This window comes from Scylla paramamosain, chromosome 31 (genome assembly GCF_035594125.1).
Source record: "Scylla paramamosain isolate STU-SP2022 chromosome 31, ASM3559412v1, whole genome shotgun sequence".
NCBI lineage: Eukaryota > Metazoa > Arthropoda > Malacostraca > Decapoda > Portunidae > Scylla > Scylla paramamosain.
In genome coordinates, this window is record NC_087181.1 from 15,141,500 (window position 1) to 15,168,989 (window position 27,490).

The following is a 27,490-nucleotide window of genomic DNA, read 5'->3' on the forward strand; positions in this document are numbered from 1 at the left end:
AGTAGTAGTAGTATTTTGCTGGCTTTATTTATCGTCTTGATTGTTTTGTTAGTTTGTCAGCTCATTATTATCATTATTTTGTTAGTTTTATGTGTTATCTCCTTACTTTGTTCGTTAATTTGCTTTTACATTTTACCGTTGATCTTTCTGTTAAGTCTAGCTCAGTTTATTAGTTATCATGTGTAACTTACCTTGCATTCATTATAATTATTACTTCCTTCGCTTCTTTTTGTATTACATATCCAGTTAATTCGTTAATTTATTCGCTTCTTCATTGTGTTAGTTGTTTTTTTTGTCTGGTTTAGTTTGTTAGTTATCGCTTGTCATTTAGTTTGTATTAGCTATTTTGTTCATTTATTTACATCTTCTTTGCATTTACGTCTTTATTCTGTTAACTGTTCAATTTTTGCACTTTTTTTTTTGATGAGTAGTGAATTTTGTTAGTTTACTGTCAGTTTAGTTCACGTATTATCCAAGTAATTAGTTCATTTATCAATTTCTTGAGGCATTTCGTAGTTACGTCACTCTCTGAGTCCCTGGTGTAAACAAAGTATGAAACGCAACTCTTTATCCAACACGAAAGTATGAAAAACCACACCAGCAAAATACAAAATACCCAACTAGACAATACCACACTTATCTATCAATATATCTGTCTGTCTGTCTGTGTGTATGCAAGTCTGCATGTGTATATATACCATTTTTATTCACTTTTAATATAACCAATCAGATTCACGCCTGGTATCTAAAAATCCTTGGTCGCGGGAATTTGAAAAGCGCGCCAAAATTTGAAAGACCGACTGACTGATTGAACGCAGAGTGACAGCAAGAGAGGGTCCAGTGAGCGTTATAAAATGAGTGAAATATATGGACATGTATCACTCTCACTCTCTCCCACGCTCCCTGTCTCTTTTATCTTCGCATAGTTGACTTTTATTGGGGTCCTGATGCTTTATTAATAGGATCGTGTGGCTTTTGATTTGTTTGTGTTGGGTTTCGTGGTGATGTGTGGGTGTTTTCGTTTTAAAGTTTTTTTTTATTCTTTTATTTATTTATTTATTTTTTATTTATTTATCCTTTTTTTTGCGGGGGAGGTTGGGTTTGTGGTTCTTTTCTTCTTTTTTTGTGATCTTCTTCTTCTTCTTCTTCTTCTTCTTCTTCTTCTTCTTCTTCTTCTTCTTCTTCTTCTTCTTCTTCTTCTTCTTCTTCACCACCACCACCACCACCACCACCACTACCACTACTATACTGCTACTACTATTAAGTCCTTGTCCGCTCTTACAAGATACGTTAGAGAGAGAGAGAGAGAGAGAGAGAGAGAGAGAGAGAGAGAGAGAGAGAGAGAGAGAGAGAGAGAGAGCAAACTAAGCCAGGGACACTGCGGATGAACGCACGCACGTGTTAACTTCATCTGATGTGTGTGTCTGTTTGAGAGAAAGAGAGAGAGAGAGAGAGAGAGAGAGAGAGAGAGAGAGAGAGAGAGAGAGAGAGAGAGAGAGAGAGAGAGAGAGAGAGAGAGAATTTGTAACGAATATACTGCCTACAAACACATACGCCCTTTGCCTGTCTATCTGTTCAGTATCTGTGTGTCTGTGTGTGCGTGGGTGTGTGTGTGTGTGTGTGTGTGTGTGTGTGTGTGTGTGTGTGTGTGTGTGTGTGTGTGTGTGTGTGTGTGTGTGTGTGTGTGTGAGCCAGTTATCGTGCAAATGTACCTAAAATGCACCAGTGTTTTTATTTTTTTCTAGTGCAAGATTATTCGTACCTCGTACTTTTGTTGATCTATTTATCTATTTATTTGTTTATTTAATTTGGGAAGGTTTTGTTGAGGTGTGTGTGTGTGTGTGTGTGTGTGTGTGTGTGTGTGTGTGTGTGTGTGTGTGTGTGTGTGTGTGTCTGTCTGTCTGTCTGTCTGTCTGTCTGTCTCTGTGTGTGTGTGTGTGTGTGTGTGTGTGTGTGTGTGTGTGTGTGTGTGTGTGTGTGTGTGTGTGTGTGTTTCATGTCACTGCGGCAAAATCTGCGACTGTCCTGGCGCCGAGAGAGAGAGAGAGAGAGAGAGAGAGAGAGAGAGAGAGAGAGAGAGAGAGAGAGAGAGAGAGAGAGAGAGGCGTGAGGGAATGCTGGGTAATGCCAAGGAAAGCGAGGGAGGGAAATGAAAGGGAAGGAGTAAAAGTGAATCTTTGGTGCATCAAGGAAAAATAAATAAATAAATAAATGACATTCATCCTTAAGGAAAATTCAAACTGCTTGCGTGGTCATCACCTGTAATTGTTGTTATTGTGTTGTTGTTGTTGTTGTTGTTGTTGTTGTTCTTGTTCTTGTTCTTGTTTTTTCTTCTTCTTCTTCTTCTTCTTCTTCTTCTTCTTCTTCTTCTTCTTCTTCTTCTTCTTCTTCTTCTTCTTCTTCTTCTTCTTCTACTACTACTACTACTACCACTACTACCACTACTACTACTACTACTACTACTACTACTACTACTACTACTACTACTACTACTACTACTACTACTACTACTACTACTGCTGCTGCTACTTGCAACGTTAACTTTTTTCGGTCAATAATTTCAGCCAGAGAGAAAGAAAGAGAGGGAGGGGGGAACAGAAGTCATTGCAACACACACACACGCACGCACACACGGTGAAAGAAATATGAACCCAAGAAGTGGCAAAAGCACTCTGTGTGTGTGTGTGTGTGTGTGTGTGTGTGTGTGTGTGTGAATTTAGGAAGCTGTAGAAGAGCAGGAGGAGAAGGAGGAGGAGGAGAAGTAGAGTAGGTCGTGATGAGAAAAGGAGAAGGAAGAATTTAAGGAGAAAAACTGAAATTATAAAATGGAAAAGTAAGAGAAAGAACAAAAGAAAATAAGATTTCTCTCTCTCTCTCTCTCTCTCTCTCTCTCTCTCTCTCTCTCTCTCTCTCTCTCTCTCTCTCTCTCTCTCTCTCTCTCTCTCTCTCTCTCTCTCTCTCTCTCTCTCTCTCTCTCTCATAAATATATTGTGCAACGACCTTCTCTTCATTATTATTATTATTATTATTATTATTATTATTATTATTATTATTATTATTATTATTATTATTATTGTCATCATCGTTACCATCATCATCATCATTATTGTTGTTATTTCAGACTAACATTTTTTTTTTTACTCACTCTCAAATCTTCAAACAGGAAACCTTTTTTTTCTCTAATTTTTTCTTACTCACTGTACAGGAAAGAAAATAAAACTCTAAAACTGTAATTCCCCGACATTTAAACCGGATTTCGTCTTTTTTTTTTTTTTCCTATTCTTTCAGCATGGATGTCGTATAACTTGTTGTGCATTTGATCTACCTGTCTCTGTCTGTCTGTCTGTGTGTCTGTATCTGTCTATCTGTCCATCTGTCTGTATGTCTGTCTCTGTCTATCTATCTATCTATCTATCTATCTTTATTTAGCTACCTATCCTATCTTTCTATTTGTCTATGTATGTGTATATGTGTGTATGAATGTATGCAGTATGTTCCTTTATCTACAAGTATCTATCCAACCATCTATCTATCTATCTTTCTGTCTGTTTGTTTTTCTTCTTTATTCATTCATTTATTTATATATTGTATACGTACTTTCTAAACTCATATTTACGCCAAAGGTTCAGCCCATTCATCATGTACAATACCCATCCATTCATTTGCCTATCACCCTGTCCAAATATCCTGTTCACTTACCAATCTCTTTATCTTGATGTATTCACTAACCAGTAACTGTATCTTAAATTCTTAATGTCCTTTTCACTGATTAATCATTGTAATCTTAACCAACACTGCATTTTCTCTCTTTTTTTTTTTCCCACGTACTAGCACCAGTCCGGAAATCTTCTCTAACTAGCATACTATCTTAATGTCTTTTTCACTACCAATCAGTATATCTTTCTTAACCAACTCTTCCTCCCTCCCCACAGACTGGCATCCTGATCGAGGTGGTGGAGTTGATGAAGCAAACCCCGGCGCCTGTCCTCTCCAACATGGTGGTGGACTGCTCCCCCACAGACAACGTGGTATGTCACCCACCCACCACCACCACCAGCACCGCCAGCACCACATGTTACCTTTTTACTGCACGCCATAAACTTGAACCTGCCTACCATACTGGTTTTGCTGTTCTTGTTGCTGTTTTAGGTTGGGTAGTTTAGTTTGTATTTAATGAATTTTGCGATGTTATGGGTTTTCTTTTGTTATCTAGAGAATATATTACTGCATTGGTTAGCATACGGGTTTGTTGTTCTTGTTGTTATTGTTACTGTTGGTGTAGGTACGGTAGTTTCGTCAGTATTCTGCATAGGTTTAGTTTTATTATCTAGAAAACGCTTACTTTATTATTTATTTATTTATTTATTCCGCCGAAAGCTTGCTGTTGTTGTTACTGTTTTTGTCACGTTGTTGTTGTAGGTACATTAGTTTTGTCCATATATAAATTATTTTGCGTTGTTCTAGGTTTAGTTTTATTATCTAGAAGGCATTTACTTTTTCTGTCCGCTGTGAATTTGAGTCTGACTAGCATACGGGTCCCTTATTGTTGGAAACGTTGTTATTGTTGTTTTACTTAAGGTAGTTTTGTCTGTATTCACGAATGTGTTCTGGATTTAGCTTTATGTAAACTTTATTTTTGATTTTTTCCACTATAAATTTGGGCGTGGCTAGCTTACGTTTTCCTGTTGGTGGTGGTGGTGCTGTTACTATTTTTGTTGTATGTGTATGCAGAGCGTTTCAAAATACGGGGTCTGTATGCATAATGATCTTTGTATTATCATCCTCACCCTTCTGATTCCATTGTAACACACACACACACACACACACACACACACACACACACACACACACACACACCATTAACCACTCCCTTCTGCTTCCATTGCATCACCCACTCTTTATGCGAGTCCCTAGTGTTTCAAAATACGGGCCTTGTATGCATTATTATTTTCATCGTTCCCTCCCTTCTGGTTCTATCATAACGGGTTACCATTACTCTTTCCCTTCTCCCATTATAGCACACACTCCATAATATAATCTTGTGTGCATTACTATACTCGTATCGTCACAATTATCTCTCTTTTTGTCTTTTAACACGCCACTAATACCCTTCTTACTCCTCGCCTCTCTTCACTTCTTGAGATCCTCCAAGCGTTTCAAAATTCATTCAAATACCGGCTCTATTACTATATTCATCTTATTCTCTGTGCCCAGCTTCTGTCGTAACATATACATGCTATTATTGTTTCCCTTCTGCTTCCATTTATAACACCTTATGCGAGCCTCAAGCTTTTCAGAACATTCCTCAAGCTTTTCAGAACATTACTATTATTACTATTATTATCTACCTATAACTTTCATTATAACACACACATCATCATTACCTGCTACTCTGCTTTCATCATAACACGCCATCACCACACCATTTCCCTCTCTCCCTCAGACCATAACCTGCGACTGTGATGCCACGCTATACCTCCGCATTATCACCACGCGCACCCAAGGCGACCAGACCACGGAGAGCGAGTACGCGTGCGCCGTGACGCCCCTGCGCGGGAGGCTCAACATCGCAGCGGTCACGGCGGAGCTTCTCGCCGTGGCCAAGTTTGACGGATGGCCTGAGGTGATTCACACACACACACACACACACACACACACACACACAACAGAAGAGGTTGCAGTTTAGGTCATTACTATAGAGGATTTTTTTTTTTCTTTTTTTTTTGCGTAAGAATAAGACTAGTTAAAAATACCTATATCCATACACCTCCTAAACATAGCAGAAGGGAATGTGGCATAGGTTACATACTTTTTTTTTATTATTAATTTTCTTTTTTTTTATTTATTTATTCTTTACACAAGGATATAGTTAAAAGATTTATTTCTATACAACATACAAGAACCTCATTTTATTGGACACAAGGACAAGACTATAGTGAAAAAGATTACCAATATTTCTTTACAATATATTTATGTAGAGTACAATTTTTTTCTCTTTATTTTAAGATGCAAGGACAAAACTGTAGGGAAAATCTCGTGTCTTATTTTCATACAACATATGCATATTGCAGGAACTTTTTTTTACCTTTTTCATGCAACCAGAAAGGTATAGTACAAATACAAGGCATCCATTCCCCATGCACAAACATTTCTCAATAGTATTAGTATTATGTATGGGGAAATGTATACCTGGATTTTTATTTATTTATTTATTCATTTATTTTATTTATTGATTTATTTTTTTCAATTAACATTATAAGGAGACAGTGAGACTGCCACACTGCTCAGATTAACAGTATAATGAGACAATGAGACAACAATACTGATCAAACTACCAGTATAACAAGACAGTAAGGCAGTGATGGCCACACTCCTCACACCACCAGTGCCATCACCCTATCCCACCACCACCACCACCACCATTACCACTGCTGCTGCTAGGACCGCCAGCAAAGTATATGAACTCACAAATGACACAGCCACCTACACAAGCTCTCAATGGGACAGGGTTGGTTTATGGATGCATTTTTCACCATATCATTTGTGTTTTTTTATATTTTTGGTGCAGCTGTAGGTTGCTGGAAAAGTTTATGGTTCAGATATATTGTACTGCCTTATTTTATCCTCAGGAATGATGCTAAGAGTATGTATTAATCCTCTGACTGGTAATGATAATATGACACTTATTATTTGAATGAAAAATAGAACTAGAGGCACTAAAAGATTTTGAACTACTTAGTCTTTCCTATTACTGTCTGTAGTATCTTTGAAATTGTTCTCTAAACTTGCATAAGAGGCCAGTCATTGTAGCCTCCAGATGAAGAGAAAAGTTGTAAGGACAATTGCCTTCTGATGCTATTGGCAAAGAACATTGAAAATACACATAATAAGAAGATAAAAATCACACCATTTTATCAAGAGAGACCAAACACACACTTTTATGTTATAACTTTTGTCATTCCATAATTTGGAAAGAGATTTTCTAAGGTAATATAGATGTATGGATGACTGTAACAGATTATAACACCATTCCATTAATGGAGACCTAACAGTGTATACACTTTCAGATTTAAACTTTTGTCATCCCATAATTTGAAAGGTGAGATCCAAAGGCAGTATAAATTCATGGGTGTCTATAACAGATGGCAAATTTTATATGTTCATGCCTTGTCTGTCAACTGGCCTTTTGCTGAGCTCTTAATTCTTATATTCCTATGATATGCTAAGGCTGAATGACCAGGTAATGGAACAGAGGTAGTTAATGGGTTAATAATTTCCTCATTATATAAAGGAAATGAAGGAGAAAGAATAGTTAAATCAATAAATCTGCTTTTAATATATCCCTTAAGTGTCATTTTTGGGGGCTGAAATAAGGCAGTGACATCAGTGTGAGGTGCTTCAGATGACAATATATTCATCACATTACCTTCTGTCATTCACAGTAACTATTTCAGCATTATTCTGAGGCTGTTTATCTTTGTGAGCATTAAAGATATGAAGTCACAAAAGAATGCTGAAGTACGTATTGCCTTTATCATGTTGTGTATGCTCCTGTGTATTATTGCAGCCAGTGTAATGTAGCACAAGCAGACATAACTGAGAAGTCCCATTTAAACATTCACTACCTGGTCAGGTATTCTTTTTTATCCCATTTGATTATGTATTAGTATTTTCTGTACATGCTGAGAGCCATTTATAAATATTTTTTCTAGCTTCTTTCTGTGACCCTTTGACTGGTGAATGCAGAATGATACCTATTACCTGTAGTGAGTCATCCTAATTGGTTTTATTGAGTGAAAATATAAATGCAAATACACTTTGAGCAATTAATTATTTCTCTTGCTGTCAGTGATGTTTCAAGATTATGCCATTAATATGTAGTGTGAAGAGAACATCAGTCAATGAGTTACAAGTGTTGATACCCTCAGTATAAATCCATCCACACTAATATTGATAATTACCAGTGGAACAGTTCAAAGGTTTTCCCTCCCCCAAGATTGACCTTTTTTATCTCAATCTCATAACTGCATGCCATTCTTACTGTGACGTGTCCCTCGTTTCAGGACGTGGAGGTAAGTATGGAGAGTGTGGGTCAGGCGGGGCCGTGGCGCACTGGTTAGTCTTGCGGGCAGGTGACCTCAATGGGACCATAGCTCAGGTCCTGCTGGCTGCTGCTGCTGGGAGGGCTTCAGTCATGTGGGAGGAGGGATGGTCATTTTAACACGGTCCAGTCATATTGTAAAGGTTGGTCATTGAAGCCCAACCAGTATCCACTTGAGCTTTGGTGGTTTCTAGTGGCTCAGTGATGAGGTGTGTTCAGTGAGTGTTCACTTAGGGGTTCAATTCTTAGCTGCTTCTCACAGCTACCACTGCAGTGCCTCTTCTGGGATGCTGAGGAATTGATCTAAAGAGTATCCCTGAGAGGGAGTGGCCAGGGACCACACCCACAGCAGGAGACTTAAAACACACCTTGTCACCAGTCCACCCATGAGCAGTCACCAAGGCACAGGTGGATGCCAGTTAGCTGTAAATGCCATGCCTCTACAGTGTTGCCTTTATTACCAGAGTTTGTGTCTGAAAGTCAGTGGGCAGCACACTAAATACTGTACAGCCCAGCTTAAGCTTTCCACCAGATTTGCTGTCATCAGAAAGTGATCTTTGTTGTACTACAAAAACAAGGAAGCAACTGCATAACCACCTGAGCAGCAGCGCATGACTTGGGTTCCCACTAGCCTGGCACAGTCAGGCTGTGCAACAAGCAATAAACCTGTAGCTTGGAGCAGCTTTTACTAGAACCACTAGAACACTGGGTACTGTTTTGTATAGATCAACCTCCCCTGCCTTAGTGATGGTTTTTATTTAGCACATGTGTATCAATAGGATTTTTTGTGTTTTTTGAACCTGGATTTTTTATTTTTTATTTATTTTATTTTATTTTATTTTTTTTTTCCAGGTCAGTGTTATGCCTTAACAACCTAATACCTGACCACTACCTTGTGTGATTTTGTCATTATTTCACATCCCAATACAGTATTCCATCTTTGTGTGTAGGTAATGATATGATGAGTCTCACAGTGTGTAGTACTTGACTGTGGCCACACTTATTCCTTCAAACTCTCTCAGGAGGGTGGCTACAGTACAAGAGTCTCCTCTTTCCCATGTCCTAAAATCTGAACTTCCATATACTGAAGGCTCTCTCATTCCTCCTCCTGTCTCTCTCAAGCATGGTGAACTCACACACCAGATGCCACTTTCACCTCTCATGTCAATTGTTTATCCTCTTAGAGTTCATCTTTTACTCCTTTATCACTCAGTCTTTCATCTGTGAGTCATAAGTTTTTCTCACTCATTTCCCGTGTGTATGTCCACTCTCCATTCTTCATCACGTTTATTCAAGCAGTGTAGCAATTCAGTCCCTCAAACATCATTTTTACCTCAGAACATTTGCTACATCTCTTTTCACTCTAATAGCCACAGTTGTGTAATCTGTCAACTTTTGTGTGTCAAAAATAAGGAAACTGATGTTCTTATTTGATTTAATATGCCTAAACAGTTTTTAAAATATAACAGTTTAAAAAGTGTTGATTTTCAATAATTCTGCACTGATTCCTAAAGCTTTGTGACATCTTGAGGGCAGACACAGAGAAGCTGCATGGAGTAGTGTAACATTTAATCAGTTATCTTTCTTTACAGGTGTCCCTCACATTGGAGGGAATTCGAAACAATGCGACGGGGCGAGACGAGCAGCAGATGTTGGACGTGATCAACGAAGTCGTCTCATCAGCGCTGCGTAACTCAGTCCTCGAGTTCAACTTCCAGCCGAACCAGACATTTCCGAGATTCCGACGAGCCCGACAGGTTCCCGATCCCATCATCCCTGTGGGCTACGACTCTATGGTACGTGAGAAGCAGACTCATCCACCCTCAGTACCTCGTAAGACCCCCAAAGCAGAATTTGTCCCTCTTCACAATGAGAAAATAGAGCCAGCCGGGGAGTCCTTCACAGCCCTCACCTTCTCTAATCTCACCTCAAGTGAAGAGCAACTCATAGCAAGAAACCTCAACAAATACCCATCTCTGGAGAATGCAGACATGGCACCTGAAGAAATAGAGGAATTTTGCAAGACTTGGCAAGAAAACTATGTGCCGGCCAAGGACGTTCCTCCTCCTACTGAAAAACCAGTAGAAGAGGAGCCTCCACCATCACCCACTGCTGCCATCAACTCTGACCACCAGCAGGAGAGTGAAGCCAAGACCCAAAACTTTGTCCTCATGGTTTCCAGCAGATCAAAGCTCATTGACGAACCCAGGAATGCCTTGCTCCTACACGATGACAGAATGAATGGGGAGGAGGAGGAGGAGGAGCTGGCAGATGTGATACCACAGAGACCGAGAGACGAGCCTTGCTTGAGGAAGGAAACGGGCAGCCCTCTCCTCCTGGGAACGCCGAGGCAGGACAGCCTTGGTGATGCGGAAGACGATGAGTTTGAAGACGCGAAGCTACAGTTTGATAGGCTGGAAATCCTTGACAAACCCCAGATTAGCGGCACGCTGGGGCTCGGACCACTCCATAAGGGACCTTTCGTAAGTGAAGCATGTTGTGTGGGAGTGCAGGTTGGTGTGGCTGCCCAACTTCCTCAGCTTGACCTTAGAATTGAGACTGCAGCTGTTGGTGGCAGTGTGGCTTGTGACCTCCCTGAGTATGACCAGGAGGCCTCTGCCCGATCCCCCTTACCGCCCTCGCTCCATAACCAGCCATCCAGCGCCACTACCCCAGAGTCTTGTGTGGATGATGTGTCGCGTGGACCAGAGGAGCTACCCAGCCCTTCCCCCATCCACTCCCTCTCCCCTGAGCCATTCATACCTGCTGCTTCTGGTGTGTTCCACTTGGTAGATGATAGCAATAATGAGCGTGGTGTAGCAGAGTGGGAGCAACAGGTAGTATCGGCGGATGAGCGCGGTAGCATCCAGTCCTCTCAGCCTAGTGGTGTAGTAGCATGTATAGAGCTTGGCAAAGGTAGTGTTCTGGATAGGAAGGACTCAGGGGAAGCTGTTTCAGAGGGTGAGGATCAAAGCTGCTCTGATTCCACAGTGCAGGATCAGGATGTAGACCCAGCTCTGGCAGATAAAGGAGAGATTTGTCCTTTAGATACCATTCCCAGCCCAGATAACAGTGATGGTGAGTCTCTAGAGGAAGGGAACTCACCTCTTGACTCACACACTGACTCCAGTAACATTTTAGAAAACAGTCATGGGTGTGAGAGTGAGAGTGAAGAGAGGGAAGTAGGTCCATTGGCAGAAAAAGAAAAAGAGTCAAAATTAAAAATATGTCTGAATGAATTTACAGAGAATTTATTTAGGCACATTGATGTGGAGGACTCTGAGCTTTCCATACCTGAGGAGCGAGTGGAAGATCTGCCCTGGGAGGTGGTGGATGTGTATGAGCCAGACAGTCCACCCATGTCCCTGCCCAGCCCAAGAAGAGAGGGAAGCAATGATGGGAGTGAGGAGCTGGAGGGGCCGGACACACCCCCAGCCATTGATACTGAAGAGCCAGATTTAAAGGAGTATTGCAATGACCCTAAAATAGAAAGTGAAAACTGCATGATTTCTTCTGTCATTGATGAAGTGGCTGATGCTGAAGACCCAGAATCAGAGGAACATTGTGGTGACCCAGAAAGAGATACTGAAGAGAATGGTGATGAAAACTACATGATTTCTTCAGGCATTGATGAAGTGACTGATGCTGAAGAGCCAGAACCAGAGGAACATTGTGATGATCCAGAAATAGAAACTGAAGACAATGAAAGCTACACATCTCCAGATATTGATAAAGTAACTGATGCTGAAGAATCAGAATCAAAGGAGCATTGCAGTGACCCAGAAATAGAAAGTGAAGTGCATGACAACGGAAGTTACTTGATTTGCTCAGAAGAAAATGAGAACTTCAATGAGAACTATTTCCATGAAGAGGCCACAAGTTTCAAGCAGACTCCAGAGAATCTTGAGAGAGTCCTAGAAGGTGACACAGAATACAGAGAAGAAAAAGAAGATATCCAGACAGAGGGAGAACTAGAAGAACTTAAAGAAGGTTCTGGTTATATATACTCTGAGGAAAAGAAAGAGGAAGATGCCCACACAGAAAAGGAAAAACCACAAGAATATAAGGAAGACTCTGGGTATATATGCACTGAAGAGACACATGCATACAAAGAGGAAAAAGACAGTCAGACAGAAGAGGAAGAAGCACAAGAATATAGGGAAGACTCTGGCTATATATGCACTGAAGAGACAGAGACATACAGAGAGGAAGAAGATAGTTTGTCAGAAGAACCACAAGAACATGAGGAAGACTCTGGTTATATATATGCTGGAGAGACATATATACACACAGAGGAAGATAATCATGAAGACCCAAAAGAATCACAAGAATATAAAGAAGACTCTGGTTATATCTGCAATGAAGATATACATATACACAGAGAGGAAGAAGAAAGTCAGACGGAAGAAGAAGAGCCAAAAGAACTTGAAGGAGACCTTAATAAGAAATATACTGAACACACATATACATCCCAAGATACTCTGACAGAAGATTCTAGAGAAGGATGCATTGAAGAAACACATTTATACAGGGAAGATGAAGAAGTGCAAACAGACGAGGAAGAGCTGGATGAACTTAAAAAAGACTCCAGTGAAAGATGCCTTGAAGAAACACATTTATACAGGGAAGACAAAGAAGAGACTCAAACAGAAGAGGAAGAGCTGAACGAACCTGAAAAAGATTCCAATGAAAGATGCCTTGAAGAAACACATTTGTCCAAGGAAGATGAAGAAGGGACTCAAACAAAAGAGGAGGAACTGGACAAACCTAAAAAAGACTCGAGTGAAAGATGCCTTGAAGAGACACATTCTTACAGAGAAGACGAAGAAGACACTCAGACAGAAGAAGAAAAAGAACTGGACAAAGAAGACTCAAGTGAGAGATACACAGAAGCAACAACAGTAAATAACCTTTCTCTGATGCCTCACAGTGCAGAATCTTCTCCCATTTTCCTTGATGAAAATGGTAATGGTGTTGGAACTGACGTGGACATTGATGAAGATAACAATATGGTGAGTGCAGAGAAAGACACTGATGAAGATGATGTGATGGAAAGTACCGAGATGGAAGTAGATGATAGCTTAGTTACTGCTGAGAAAGAGACTGCTGATGATGATATGGACAGTAACAAAATGGAAGTTAGTATTAGTAAAGAGGTAGATGAAGATGACATAATGAACAGTACTGAGATCGAACATGAAGAAAGGTTTGCCAGTGCTGAGAAAAAGGTTGGTGAAGATTATACAGTGAACAATACTGAGAAAGAACTTGAAAAATATATTGATGTTGAGAAAGAGGTTGATGAAGATGATACAATGAACAATTTTGAAAAAGAAATTGAAGAAAGATTTATCATTGCTGAGAAAGAGGCTGAAGATGATACAGTGAACAGTATTGATGAAGAACTTAAAGAAAGGTTTGTCAGTGCTGAGAAAGAGGCTGATGGTAATGAAACTGAGATCAAACTTGATTATAGTTTTATCAGTACTGCAAGAGACACTGATGAAGATGATACTGAGACAGAACTTGAAGACAGATTAGTTGATGGTAATAAAAAGACTAATAAAAAGGAGACAGAGGTGAGAAGTACTGAAATAGAACATGGAAATAAGAATGTCAGTACTGAGGCAAAACTTGTTGGTAATCTTGTTAATAATGCGGCAGAGGCTGATTTCTTTGACAGTGGAATTGGCCCGGAAATAGAGCATGATGAAGATAATTTGGTTAGTATTGGACATGATGAAAGTAATAAGTTTGGCATTGCTATGACAGAACATGAAGATAAAGAGACTGTTACTGAAACTGATAAAGAAATCAATATGGCCAGTACTAAGACAGAGCCTGAAGGAAACTTAGTGAGCAGTAAGAAAGATGAATATATTAACCTAGGCAGTGCTAAGAGAGAACATGAAGATAATGAGACTAATACTGGTAAAGATATCAACATGGCCAATGCTAAGATAGAACCTGAAGAAAACATAATGAACAGTAAGGATAAGGATATTCATTTAGCCAGGGCTGAGTTAGAGACTGAGGATAATGAGATCAGCACTAAGATTTGCAAAGATAATGACATCACTAAGATTGAACCTGTAGATATTGAGGTCAGCACTGTGACTAATGGAGATATGAGTGTGGCCAGTACTAAAACAGAACCAGGAGATAATATAATCAGTACTGAGACTCATAAAGCTATAAATTTATCCAGTATTAAGATAGAACCAGATCATTTGACTAGCACTGCAGATGATGAAGATATTAACACTGCCAGTACTGAGATAACACCTGAAGATGATATAATTAATACTGAGATTCATAAAACTATAAATATGCCTTCTGTTAAGGTACAAGCTGAAGACAATTTGACCAGCACTGAGGAGGATGAAGATATTAACACTGCCAGTACTGAAATAACACCTGAGGAATATTTGGACAGTACAGAGGTGGAACTTGATCAAGGGAGCAATATAGGCAATGCTGAAACTGCAGACGAAAGTAAAGATGTGGTTGATGCGGAGATGAAACTTAAAGGTGAAAATATGCCCTGTACTGTTACTGAAATGAAAACTGGTAAAGATAGCAACAAAATCTTTACTGAAACAGAACTCGGTGAAGAAAACGTGAGCAGTATCAAGACGGAAGGTAATAAGGATGAAGAGATAACAAATACAGAGGTAGTTGTTAACAAGCTCTGCACTGAAATGGAGACTGATAAAAATACCAATGAAGTCGTTACTGAAATACAACTTGCTAAAGGTGACAAAGGTATTATTGAGACAGATATTGATGAAGACATTAATGTGATGCATACAGAGACAGTTGTTGATGAGGATACCAGTGGAGTCAGCAGTGAGACAGAATCAGACAGAGGAAGCCACAACATCAGCACTGAAATAGAAGTAGACAACGATGAACTCAGCACTGAAGAAGCTAATAAAGACAGTAGCTATTTAGTCAGCACACAGACAGAAGTTCCTAATAAAAAGACAAATACAGTAAGTATTGAATTTGATAAAGACACAGATATGATTAACATTGAATTTGATGAAGCCAGTAAGGAGGTTGGTGCAAAGACAGAACCTGATGAATGCACAGTTATGATCAACAGAGAGGTGGAGACGAATGACAGAGGCAGTGAGGGAAACAGCCGAGTGACAGAGGTTTATAAAGAAGCTGATGGAAATGAAAACAACAGAGATATAGTAAATAGAATTGGTGAGAGCCAAGAGATAATACTAGTAGATAGGGATGTAGACAACCAAGAGACAGAAATAGTAGATAAGAATGGTGACAGCCAAGAGACAGAAGTAAAAGATAGAAATATGGACAAGCAAGAAACAGAAGTAGACAAAACTGTAGACAACAAAAAAACAGAAGATAAAAATTTAGACGACCAAGAAACAAAAGTGATAAATCAAAATACAGACAGCCGAGAGACAGTAGTAGGTGGGAATCTGGACACCCAAGAAAGAGGAGTAGCACATAAAAACGGGTTCAACCAAGAGGTAAAACTACGGGAGAGGAACAGGGATGGCAATAAGATTCAGCGTCGAGTGAGCTCTGCAACTGACCTTGACAAAGTGGCACAGTTACTTATACATAATGGAGACACAAAGAGCAGTGCTACAATGAAGCCTCCCCAGAAAAACACTAATGGAATCCACCTAGAGGCACAGCTTGACGGATATGGCGCACAAGTAAACACAGAGACAAGATTTGATGGAGGGAGTAACAAAAATGGACATGCGGTGGAAATTCTTCATAGAAACAGCAATGGAATAAACAGTAAGACAGAACTGAGCAGGAGTGTAGACAGCAATGACACGAACCTTAGCAAAGCCATGAAAAGCAAATATGAAGAAGACAAGAATGATGACTCAGAGACAGAAATTGATGAAGAGATTAAGAATACAACTAGCAAGACTGTTCATGGCCAAGCAAGCAGGAAACACATTACTAAACACCAATACCGCACCAGACACCCAATAGACACATACTCAGCATCTGAACAAGAGGAGGAGCATGACCACTTTGACATGACACTCAGGAGAGCACGTCGCCAAAAACTCCAAGTCACCTTCCTTGTCTCAGACTCAGGGGAGGACACATCTGTCAGCATCTCCTCCTTAGAATCACTCAACACACAACTCCAGGAAGCAGAGAAGAATAACTATTACATCTCCCTAAGAAGTCCTTCATTCTGGGACGACTCAACCACTGATGCAAACACTGATGATGAATATACAGACCCTCGTTTGTTACCCAAGGATCCATTCTCGCCAGAAGAGGAGGATTTTGGGTTCTCGGGATACACAAGCCAGCACAGTGCATATGATTCCATGACAGACTCTGAGGTGGAAGGAATCACAGGCAGATACACTAAGGGAGCACCAGGAGGATTACAGATGAAACAAGAGTGGAGGAAGAGTGACATTGACTTGATTGCTGAAGCTGAAGTGGACAATGATGATGGTCAGGTGATTGCTGAAGCTGAAGTGGACAATGATGATGGTCAGGTGACACCAACACCTACACCATTCCAAGATGAAGGTTCACAGTCTTATCAAGATAACATAGAAAGTCCAGCTGAACGCTCTGAAGCAGAATGTGTGCTAACTCAGTACAAGCTAGTAGGTGCTAGTCAAAACGGTGAAGACCAGACCTCACATCAAGACACCCACCAACCCTCTAGTCAGGAAAAAGAGGACATTTCAACAAAAGACATAACAGAAAACTCTAGTCATGAGGATGCATTGCAAGACAGAGTAGCTAATCTTCAGGAGCCTGGAGGTGATACCAAGACAAAACAACAGAAGCAGGAGTATCTTGACACTTCTATGACAGGTGATGACTCTACAGGACTGAAGAAACCGATAGAACTCACAGAAGGAGAGGGACAAGGAGGAGGAGGAGGAGAAACAACACTAACCACCGGACCCATGAACGTGGCTACATTAACGCATACTGACAGCACTGGTGCACTAACACAGCCACAGGTCAAACCCCACACAGGGCAGTGGGTTGACGGAGGGGGCGATGGACCAGACCACCACCCCCCTGTCCCCGGCTCAACCCTGTGGACCAGACACCTGCCTTCGTACCCAGTTTATGGCCCGTATTCTGTGGTAAGACCCACACATTTTTGCCTTGGTGGATCCTCTTCTGCTGGGGTTTTGCATCACTGCTCCACTAATCCAGTGACACCAACTCTCCTCTTGGGCTTGTGGGCATCTGTGTCAGTGTTGTGGGCTGGGCAACTTCCTTCAGCCCATTGTGACTTGTAAGAACAATAATCTACTTCTTGGTCTTGTCTTTTTTCCAGTCCATCACTCTACTTTTTCTAGGTATTAAGGTGACATTGTTTTCATTCCAGCCTGGTGTGGCTCATGGTTACATTACTTCACCTTCTCTTGTTTCAGTCTATCACTCTATTTTCTTACTGCCAAGGTGATATTGATATACATTCTGGCCTGGTGTGGCTCACAGATACATTTGTTGAGGTATCCTGCATAAGAAGATGCACTCAGACCAAGTTGTGGAAGAGATGTTTTGATGAGATGTATGGTCTGAGCACTTGCATCTTCTGGTGTGGGATGCCTCACTTGGTTTACTCTTGTTTTTTGGTCACTACTTTTCCTGGCTAGTAAGGAGGTTGTCTTATTTTTTATTTATTTATTTATTTTTTTATTTTTTTTTTTTTTGGCCAATCTTCAGGTGTCCATGAATTGTCAAAGAGCAAAGTGCCAAGATAATTAAAATGTTAATTGTTTAAGTTCAGCCACAAATTTGAAAAAAAATTCTGATGATGCACTATTAATTTTTAAACATAATTTTTCCTTTTTTATCCTTAAGTAATGAAAATTTACATTACATTAACTGTATGTGCACATTAAAAACAGCATCATCTTTATCTTGAATTAGTAAATGTGTTATAATGGATTTATGATTCCTTAAGTTCAAAAAAATCTTCCCTGCAAATCAGTCAGAGAAACCAATTCTTGGCACACTGTTCTTTTATGGGAATCATCAAAAGTTTAGGTATACACATTTCAGGGACAGTCATGGTCAGAAGTCTAGCAACCTGCACTCACTTCCACTGTGTTTTGCATTCTCCTTCAATCAAAACTGTGATATACTGACAATCTTAAATCTTCTTATCTGATAGATAGATGACTTACAATTGAGAAATAATCACCAAATACAGTGGAAGAGAGAATACTATATCACTCAGCTACTAACCATGATTGTACAAATATCTCTTTGGAATACTGAATCACTTTTTACCATACTTGAGGGTTACACTGTGGTGGTGTGTTGGTGTCTGTTCCATACTGATAATACTGTGCAGCTTATGTGGGGATCATGTATGTGTGTCCTTTGTCCTCTTGATCTTTTGTCAGCTGCATGTTTGGTCAAGCTCTACTAATGTGCATGATGGCAACTCAAAGAAAAAAAGTTATTTGTCTTGTGCATATGAAGTCACAGTGATGTTCCTTGTCCTCCTCTCATCACCATGCAGCGTAGTAGAGCTAACCAAATGCAGTTATCCCTGTCTCCACCATAGCAACAGGGTAATGCATTGTATATATTGGCCAATCTGTGTTTTGGTTAAGATATTACATGTTATTGAGCTCTGTGCAATATATGTTTTTAAATATATAAGTTTTCCATCAACCTGTTGTGGTATATAATGCTATTTTTGTATTATCTGCTTATGGAATTGTGCTTCTGCTTTCTTTGTCACAATATATTATGCTGTCATATATTTATTTTTCAGACAAATGAAGGGATGGGATATATGCAAACAATGTACTATATTACTACTCCATATATAAACATTCAACACCATTGCATAAGGAGTTTAAACTTGAGATTTCTTTATTACTATATTACAATGCTGTCATACACATCTCACACACAAAGGAATGAGATAAATACAACACATTTGTTCCATATTAAACACTAAAATTAGTTTAAAGAATATGCAATGAGGGATTTCAGTTTTGTGTCTTTTGCAGCAGTGATAAATAATAAGTACTTGATCATGCCCCTCTCATGAAGTTGCCTTTAAGTATTAAGTATAAGAAAAACTAATGTAAGGTGATATACCTCAAATATTAACACTCACTCATGTAAGTAAACAGAAATACCTTTTATGCTTGTATTGCTTTTTTGGAATAGAGGCAAACCAAGACTTTTATTCTTAAGTATTTTATATCACACATTTTTCAGGAATGCTTTGGAAAAATGTAATTATCATATTTTCTTCCATAAAAGTCCTAAGTTTATCATAGTGTTTAAAACTTTATAATAATGTGGAAGAAATTTATTTTCATGTTTCCCTAAAATCCTCAATAAATCAATGTTTAGGGCTTTATAATGATATGGAAAAACTTCATTATTGTATATTTTCCCTAAAGTTTTCACTATATCATAAATTTCACTGTTGTTATTACTCCACATGACTCAGGGACCTTATTATGATGTGGAAAACTTAAATATTATGATTATTTTTAGTCTACCCTGAATTATTTAACATAGGATTAAATATCATAAAAAAAACTATTAGTCCCTAATATGTTGTAGATTTTATATAAAGAATGGACTAACTTCACCATTTGTTTTGTTGATATGTTAGTTTTTAATTAATATAAGCTTCCCGTCTCATTGAATGGCTGATCTTATACATCTATCTTTCTGTCTGTCTGGCATCTGTCTGTTTGTCTGGCATCTGTCTGTCTGTCTGGCATCTGCCTGCCTGTCTGTCTGTGTTTATCTCTTCCAATCTTTTCTTTATGCTGAGCCTGTTTAAGCTTTTTCCTTTTTCCTTTTTTTTTTTTTTTTTTTTTTTTAGCTGTCTTACATGCATTTTTGTTGAGTTTTTGCAAAGATTCCCCCCAAGAATTCCAACAGTTCAATTACATCCTTGCTCAGAATTTACAAACTGAATTTCCTTTCTTTTATGTTTGACTTACCATTTTGAAATATATTTTAGAGGTCAAATAAGTGAAAGCATTAAATTCATCCCTTTCATATAACTTTTTACAATACCTACTGCTTTGTTATCATTGTGTTATTGCTTTTTCATTTAGCTTTCCTGCCAATTCACGCTGCTAATCATTCAATGTCACTTCACTCAGTCACTCAGCCAGCATATCAGAACCACTATACAAAAGAACAAGAATAGGAAAGCCTCCCCTCAGATAGGCAACACCACATTTACTCCGCCAAGGACCCCTCTAACGCGGCCCCTTCTTGCAGAGCACGCCCTCACACTCCACCACCAGCCAGCCCATGGGTATTCCAGGGCTCAATGGCAAGCGGCTCCTCGTCAAGATCGTGAAGGCAATGGGTGTGGGCTGCGAGAAGCGTGAGTATTTAAATTGCGCGCGTGTGATTTAAAAGCCGCGTAGCTCATTAGTCTCTCATAATAAGTAGCGTTATTATTTTCGTTTATTTGTTTATTTGTTTGTCTATCTATTTGTTTTATTTCAATTTTAATTTATGTCTGCTTTATGATGCAGAGATAATTCGTTGTGCTCTCTCTCTCTCTCTCTCTCTCTCTCTCTCTCTCTCTGTGTGTGTGTGTGTGTGTGAAGTGCTTGGCTCGCGGTCATTTCTCGGTGGGACAATAGCGCTTTTGTAGTCGACCCCAATTATCAATGAGTTGTAACAAATACGAACTTACTATAACGAGGGAAGTTATGAAATCCATTTATTCTAAAGGACGAAGATGAGAGAGAGAGAGAGAGAGAGAGAGAGAGAGAGAGAGAGAGAGAGAGAGAGAGAGAATTAATGCGCATCTTTGGTCTTTGCAGCGACAGTCCTTTATTTCCAGGTGAGATTAGTGGGTGTACTTGTAGCGCCACCTATATTAACACTTCATATCCTCCATATCGCCTCTGACCAATCACAGGCTGCTATTTCTCGTCTGACCAATAGCGGATAACCACGGCACGTTTACTTATTGTTTCGAAGCTTCGCCCTCCTTGAGTTCTGCCTGGCGCCATTGGTTCATTGGGAGGCTGTGGGAGTTGTATTACTGGAATGAAAAACATTTTAACTGTTCCTTGAGGACGATAAGGCGTGTTTTAAGTCGTATTCTGGTGACACTATTCTGAGTTAGTTGCGTGGCTCAGTAAAGGAAACCAGTGAAATGAAAACAAGGCACATGTATTTGCTGCGTAATAAATTTGCCCCGCACCTCCATTACATTCAAGAGGGATGTTGGTTACACCGGTTCTTGAAGGTGTTCTTTTTACTGTTCTAGTGAAAGATTAACAAGATTTCTACATCATTGGCAAAAGAAACGCTTGAGAACCCTGCAAATCATCTTTGTGGCCTTTGATAATCACCGTGGTGAGAGAGCAAAGTGTTTTTGAATGAGCCTCAAAACAAAGGTACCTAAAGAACAGGAAAAAACTGTTGCTAACTATTGGATCATGGAACACTTAGAAGTAACACTGTAGTTGTGTACTGAACAATTTGCTGGGATGTGGCCTGAAGGGTCGCGGGCGCGGCGCAGTTTGCTCTAGTGTGATTAAACTTAAATAGCTAATCGTGCAAGAGTCATGGGAAGGTGGTATTGGTAGTGGTTCGCACTAAGTATATCAAAGGATGCTTGAATTGATAAACATTCATGGTTATTATTCCTGCTCCCGATTCACTGACGCGTTTTCGATGGCAGGTTGCGGTAATTATGGGGTACAATTATAAACAAAATTTGCGCCTTTGATTTAATTTATGCAGCATCTACGTCGCAAATGTATGTAGTGCGTGTGTGTGTGTGTGTGTGTACTGCCTTTCTTACCATGTTCAGTTATATATTCCTCGCCTATAAACACCTATTTTAATTTTCAGACGTGTGTTTGTGTGTGTGTGCCTTTCTTACCATATTCAGTTGATTATATTCCTCACCTCTAAACACCTGTTTTAATTTTCAGACATCTGTACAGTATATCAATGAGGGAAATTTTTGTAAACATTTCCTTACATTTTACTTATTTATTTATTTATTTTATTTCATTTATTTATTTATTTATTTATTTATTTTTTTTTTTTTTTTACATATTTATGTATATCTGTGTATGGGCAGTCATGTAATCATTTCAGTGCTTAGTGTTTAACCTCAGCCCAAAGTCTTCTGATCCAAGAATAAGTTATCAAGCTTTATAAGGAGGATACCATTAGATTAAAGGACTTACGATAGAGAAAAAAATAAAACAGTGGGAATAAATGCAGTGTATTAGTGGCAGTTGTGATGCTTTGTAAAGAGAATGGCAGCATATTGAAGGACGTACGATAGAGGAAACATACAGAATACACTGGGAATAAATGCAATATGTTAGTGGCAGTTATCAAGCTTTGTAGAGAGAATTGCAGCAGACAAAAAGACTTAAGAGGAAACACACACAACACTGGGAGTAAAATACGGGATGGGAATGGCAATTATTAGCTTTTTGTAGAAAGAATGACAGCAGACTAGAAGATTTACAATAGAGGAAACACACAAGACTGGGATTAAATATGGTTTGTTAGTCTTTTACTGGCCATGACTCCAGCAGACCTCCATTCCTCCCTACAGCTGTGTTTGAGGCCTACTCGGTGGTGGAGATGGACGAGCCGCCTCAAAAGTTCACTACATCGGTGGTCAAAGACACCAACTCCCCCTTCTGGGATGAACAGTTCCTCTTGTATGTACTAGTGTGTATGCATTCTCTCTCTCTCTCTCTCTCTCTCTCTCTCTCTCTCTCTCTCTCTCTCTCTCTCTCTCTCTCTCTCTCTCTCTCTCTCTCTCTCTCTCTCTCTAAGAAAATAAATTGATTTCTCTGTTCTATTTAATTTTTGGGAGAACATTTAAGCTAAAAAAAAGTTATTGGCTCGACACCTGTGAAAATAAATGAATATCTCTCAGTTCTCCTGTATTTTTTTCTCAGGAATGATATTTCAGCAAGTCTTATCTTTTCATCCTTGGCTTATCACTGATACATAAAAAATTTTTGAAAATAATGTCATTTGTAGAAATCTTCACCTCTAGCAGCTTCTCAAATTAAAGAAAATACAGCTAATATGCTTAGAAATCTTGACTTTGCACCACTTCCCTAATGTTTTTGTTCCATAACACACACACACACTTTCCTGCAGTGACTTGAGTGGAGGTACGTTGGAGCTTCTCTTTGAACTATATGACAAGTCCAGCGGCACCTTCCTGGGGCTGGGCATTGTGGGGATTGAGGAGCTGGTGGCCACACCCTCCCAGCGGCAGATCATCCCATTGCAGTCCAGGCCGTACGAGAATGATGAGGTGTCTGGATCTCTGACTGTGGAGGTGAGAGGCTTTCCTTGATCTCACTGAAAGCTGGGACGTTACAAGGCAGTTTTCTTTGACCTGATTGATATGATTCTGGAATGTAAGGAATTTTGAGTTTTCTTACCAAGTGACAAATTTCTGGAATGTTTAAGGTAGATTTCCTGTCCTGGATAATAAAGAAAAATTGATAGACTGCTTGAGGTTTCTATATTGTAAGAAGTGGGAATGTTATTAATGATTTATATTTCTGTAAGTTTGAGGTGGTTAGCTGCGGTTTTTGTTAAGCTACACCATGGCTACCCATTCAGTGATATATGGCATTTAGGTATTGATTGAACTAATTAGAAGAAATAGTATTGATTGCTGATTTGAACTTGATGTGGTATTGCAGTTTTATAAGTTATTAAGCATCTTAGTAATGAGATTTTTTGTCTAGATTTTTTATTCCCACTTCATTATTACCTTGTATTGGATTATAGTTTATAGAAAAGTAGCCATTCTAATAGTGATACATGTTAGCAAAAATTTATGCAAAAATAACTATTTTATTAAGTATTCTTCTATGGTAATATTGGAGTGTAGTAAGGTAGTCCATGAGACTGTCCCTTTCCACAAGGGACTGACAGAGCTGAGAGTGTGATGAGTTTGAGTGCCTTCTCTGTGCCACCCAATGCAGGATCACCAGCCCATTAGATGGAATACTGTTTGAATTAAAAGACTGAGTAATTTATCATTCAACTACTAAAACTATGAAACCTGTTCTCATACTCAACTTTTCCATACAGTTCCTCTTCCTGGACCGAGCTGATCTGCCAGAGCACACCCTGCGAGCCAGCACCACCAGCAAGAGTGTCACACCACGGGGAGACCTCATCACCACCACCACCACCACATACATCAAGGCTCCCGAGGCCCAAGGTACTGTAGTGAGCCCGAGATGTGTGGGTGTGGCCTTCCTGTGCAGATTGTGTGATGCTAAGTGGGAATAAAGGTGGTTCATGTTGTGGACAGGCAAGATGCAAGTGTGTTTAGGGTGTATTGTGTTGTGGAAAGGCAGATTGGGGTGTATTTAGGGTGTCTGTGTTGTGGAGAGGCAAGGTTTTTGTGTGTTTAGGATGTTTTATGTTTGGTATTTGTGTTTTTAGTGTTGAATAACAGTTTTGACAAGTTTTCATAAAGGAAGTTTTTATAAAAATGTTTTGTTGTGTATTCCAGTGAGTATGGTGTTGATGTGTTCTTTCTTTGTTGGTGTGAGTGTGTGGATGTTCCAGAGGGGTAAAATGGAGTGTTAAGGGTGTGTTTGTGTGTTTCACAGAGACAGTAGTGTGTGTTGAGGATATGTTGTCACTCTCTTGGTGTGAGTGTTTAGGTGTTCCAGGGGAAAAAATGTAGTGTGTTGCTGGTGTGTTCTTGTGGGTTCCATAGAGGCAGTAGAGTTTGTTTGTGTATTGCTGTTTCTGGTGGATGGGTTTTGTTGTGTGAAATAGGTCATAAAAATTGTCCCCAAGTTACTGTTCATATTGGTGTAGAAACTTGAGGTGATCTTGCTGTGGTTTACCATCTTGGACTGTCTTAACTTGAATATGTCTAGTTCCTTTAATGATCTTTATTGTATTAGTGGGTGTAAGTTTTCTTTATAATTTTGTTAATTTAATGCATAGGTAAATTGGTTAGTGTGTGTGTGAAGTGTTTGTGCTTGCATGCGCATATTATACTACCTTGTTTTCATCTGTCAATTTTCCATCCCTTAAATAGCAACTATTAAGATTTCTCATAAAGTGTGCTTCACATTATCTTGGTGAATCCTTAGAATAAGCAAAAAGCACAAATAGTGCAGAAAATTAAAGCATCTTGTGTGAATTTCATAAAGGTAGCAACTGTAACATTGGTGTAGAATATTATAGGATACCTTAAGATTGTAGGAGATCAAACAAGTTATGAATATACTAAATAGATAGCTGGATATGATATAATGGCATAGGGTGTTACTAATCTAAACTTTAAAAGATAATTTACAGCCTTTTAATTTGAATATCAGTGACCATGAGCACCACAAGTTGTATAATCCATGGAGTGTTTATGTGAGTGTATTATAACCTGTACTTTGAAGCTTCCTATGTGTGAGGCCAAAGGTGTACTAATGCCATAGGTGAATCAGGTGCTGCTGGGAGGGGAAGTCCCGGGTCGTACCGAAGGAGAGAGTCCTATCGAAAGGCCAACAACATTCGATCAGGTGTGGTGTGCAGGTGCCCCCCATGCATCACTAGACTGGACTCTAGCTTGGACTGAGGCGCCACACTGTGTTCATGGCCACTCACGGGAGGAGGCAGTGGTGCAAAGATTATCATTAGCACCAGTACTGGTGAATAGTGATTTACAAATTGTTGTGATTCCTATATAAATTGTTCATATATTTGGATTATTTTGATATTTTTTAATTAATGCATTTGTTTTTCTGTTAAAGTTTGAGATTCTTGTTCATAAAATGTAAATTCTGCATTTATGAGTCCAAAATGAGGTCAAAATTTATTTACTTATGACTTCAGAAATTCTGAACAGACATTTATAAATCAAGATTCACCTTTATTTTTTGTTGTTTGAATCCACAGTCACCTGTGTTCTCCTAAGCAGTGAGTGTGGATTGAAGCATGTAATTATAATTGTAGTTTTTACATTGCTGTTACTTCAGCTGCAGGGAGCCATGAACATAGGCATCTGTCATGAGGGTGTCTCCAGGAACAGCATAATTTTTGATGGTGTTTTGAAGGCTAATGATGGTAAAACATCTAACTTTATCTGGACAGTGCCAAAACAATTTTTGTGAGGAAACATTTCTTGAAGCACTGAGAACTTTAAACTACACTATCACTTCCTTTGCTGTCAGCAGTGTATTTTGAAATTGTACTTGAAACTTGTATCTGGCCATTTTAATAGAGTTGAAGGGAAAGCAAAGCAAACACTCATGAAGTAAGATCAATGAAATTCCTTCCATTTTTAATGGAATCCCTTCACTTCCTTGAACAGCCATCAGAATAATGTTACGTTGCTGGAGAAAGACCCATGTGGCAGGATGTGGGCCAGTAATGATGAGGGCACCCATGAATGGATGACTAGATGGTATTAGTGCACAGAGACACAAAGGACAACAGTTTCTGATACATGTCTGGGTAATTTGAGACAAGCTTTGGTACAGTCAAGATCATAAGTCAAGCAACCAGCTGCACTCATTGTGTCTTAAGGCTTTTTTTACAGTCTAAAGTCCTCTTATATGCTTAGTCTCCTAATAAAATTTTACCAGAGCACTTTAGACTGAGAGAAGAGGCTTAGTGAGTGTGGCATGTTACTTGATTTAGGTGACTGAGGCATTACCCTGTGACTTAGTGTATGCGAGTCTTGATGGCAAAGAACACCAAGTTGTAATTCCTGTGAACAGAAGATGAGACAAACAGTGGAGATGGTGGTGGAAGTAAATGCAGGATGAAATTTTAAGTGCCATTATTGCTTTACCCTTCATTATCCAACACCACTGCCACCACCCATCACTCTTGTCATAGTTGTAGTCACCTGTAGGAGTAGAAGAATGTGATCTAGATTATGATGGGATTTTACTTGCTTTTGTAATGAGGGGGACAAGATTCCTCTCTTGGCTTAGTCATAACTAGACTAGAAAAAAATTGGTAACTACAATACCCATGTAAATCCCTACAAATGTCACCAAAATGTATTGCTTCAGTTGTGACCAAGCATTTAATATTTTTGTTGACAAAGTGGGGTTTCATTATAAAGAATGGCCACTTTTTTTATGCTTTGAGATGCTTGGGTGTGCCGAGTGATCTATATGTGAAGTCTTTGGCAGTGAGGGTTTCTGAGTGTACTGTTTAGCCATGCTGTAGTGTTGTGTGGCAGCAGCAGTGTTGTAAGTACATTGCAGTCATAATCCTAAGTACATGCATAGTTTTTTTTGTGCTTCTGCAGTAGGAGGGGACGTGGCTGTGATTCCATGTTGTATAGTAATAGTTGGGATTATGTTGTATGTGTGTATGTATCACTTTGAATATTTGTTCAAATAACTGTTGATT

The 27,490-nt window shown here is 39.3% G+C and overlaps 2 protein-coding genes across 2 annotated transcripts in view; both read left to right on the plus strand.

Annotated features, from left to right (window-relative positions):
* Positions 1-9,674, plus strand: part of LOC135088702 (uncharacterized) — a 45,587-nt gene extending 35,913 nt beyond the window's left edge. Inside the window, exons 2-4 of the mRNA XM_063983663.1 lie at positions 3,933-4,028; positions 5,444-5,623; positions 6,261-9,674. Coding sequence (XP_063839733.1) covers positions 3,933-4,028; positions 5,444-5,623; positions 6,261-6,293 — 309 coding nt within the window. The 3' untranslated portion in view covers positions 6,294-9,674. The remainder of the gene's footprint in view (positions 1-3,932; positions 4,029-5,443; positions 5,624-6,260) is intronic.
* Positions 6,471-27,490, plus strand: part of LOC135116328 (uncharacterized) — a 40,383-nt gene continuing 19,363 nt past the window's right edge. The window contains exons 1-10 of the mRNA XM_064033682.1: positions 6,471-6,508; positions 7,568-7,628; positions 8,064-8,115; positions 8,423-8,580; positions 9,694-17,226; positions 20,363-20,471; positions 22,686-22,794; positions 23,246-23,429; positions 24,197-24,329; positions 25,570-25,644. Of these exons, the coding sequence (XP_063889752.1) occupies positions 6,471-6,508; positions 7,568-7,628; positions 8,064-8,115; positions 8,423-8,580; positions 9,694-17,226; positions 20,363-20,471; positions 22,686-22,794; positions 23,246-23,429; positions 24,197-24,329; positions 25,570-25,644 (8,452 nt within the window). The remainder of the gene's footprint in view (positions 6,509-7,567; positions 7,629-8,063; positions 8,116-8,422; positions 8,581-9,693; positions 17,227-20,362; positions 20,472-22,685; positions 22,795-23,245; positions 23,430-24,196; positions 24,330-25,569; positions 25,645-27,490) is intronic.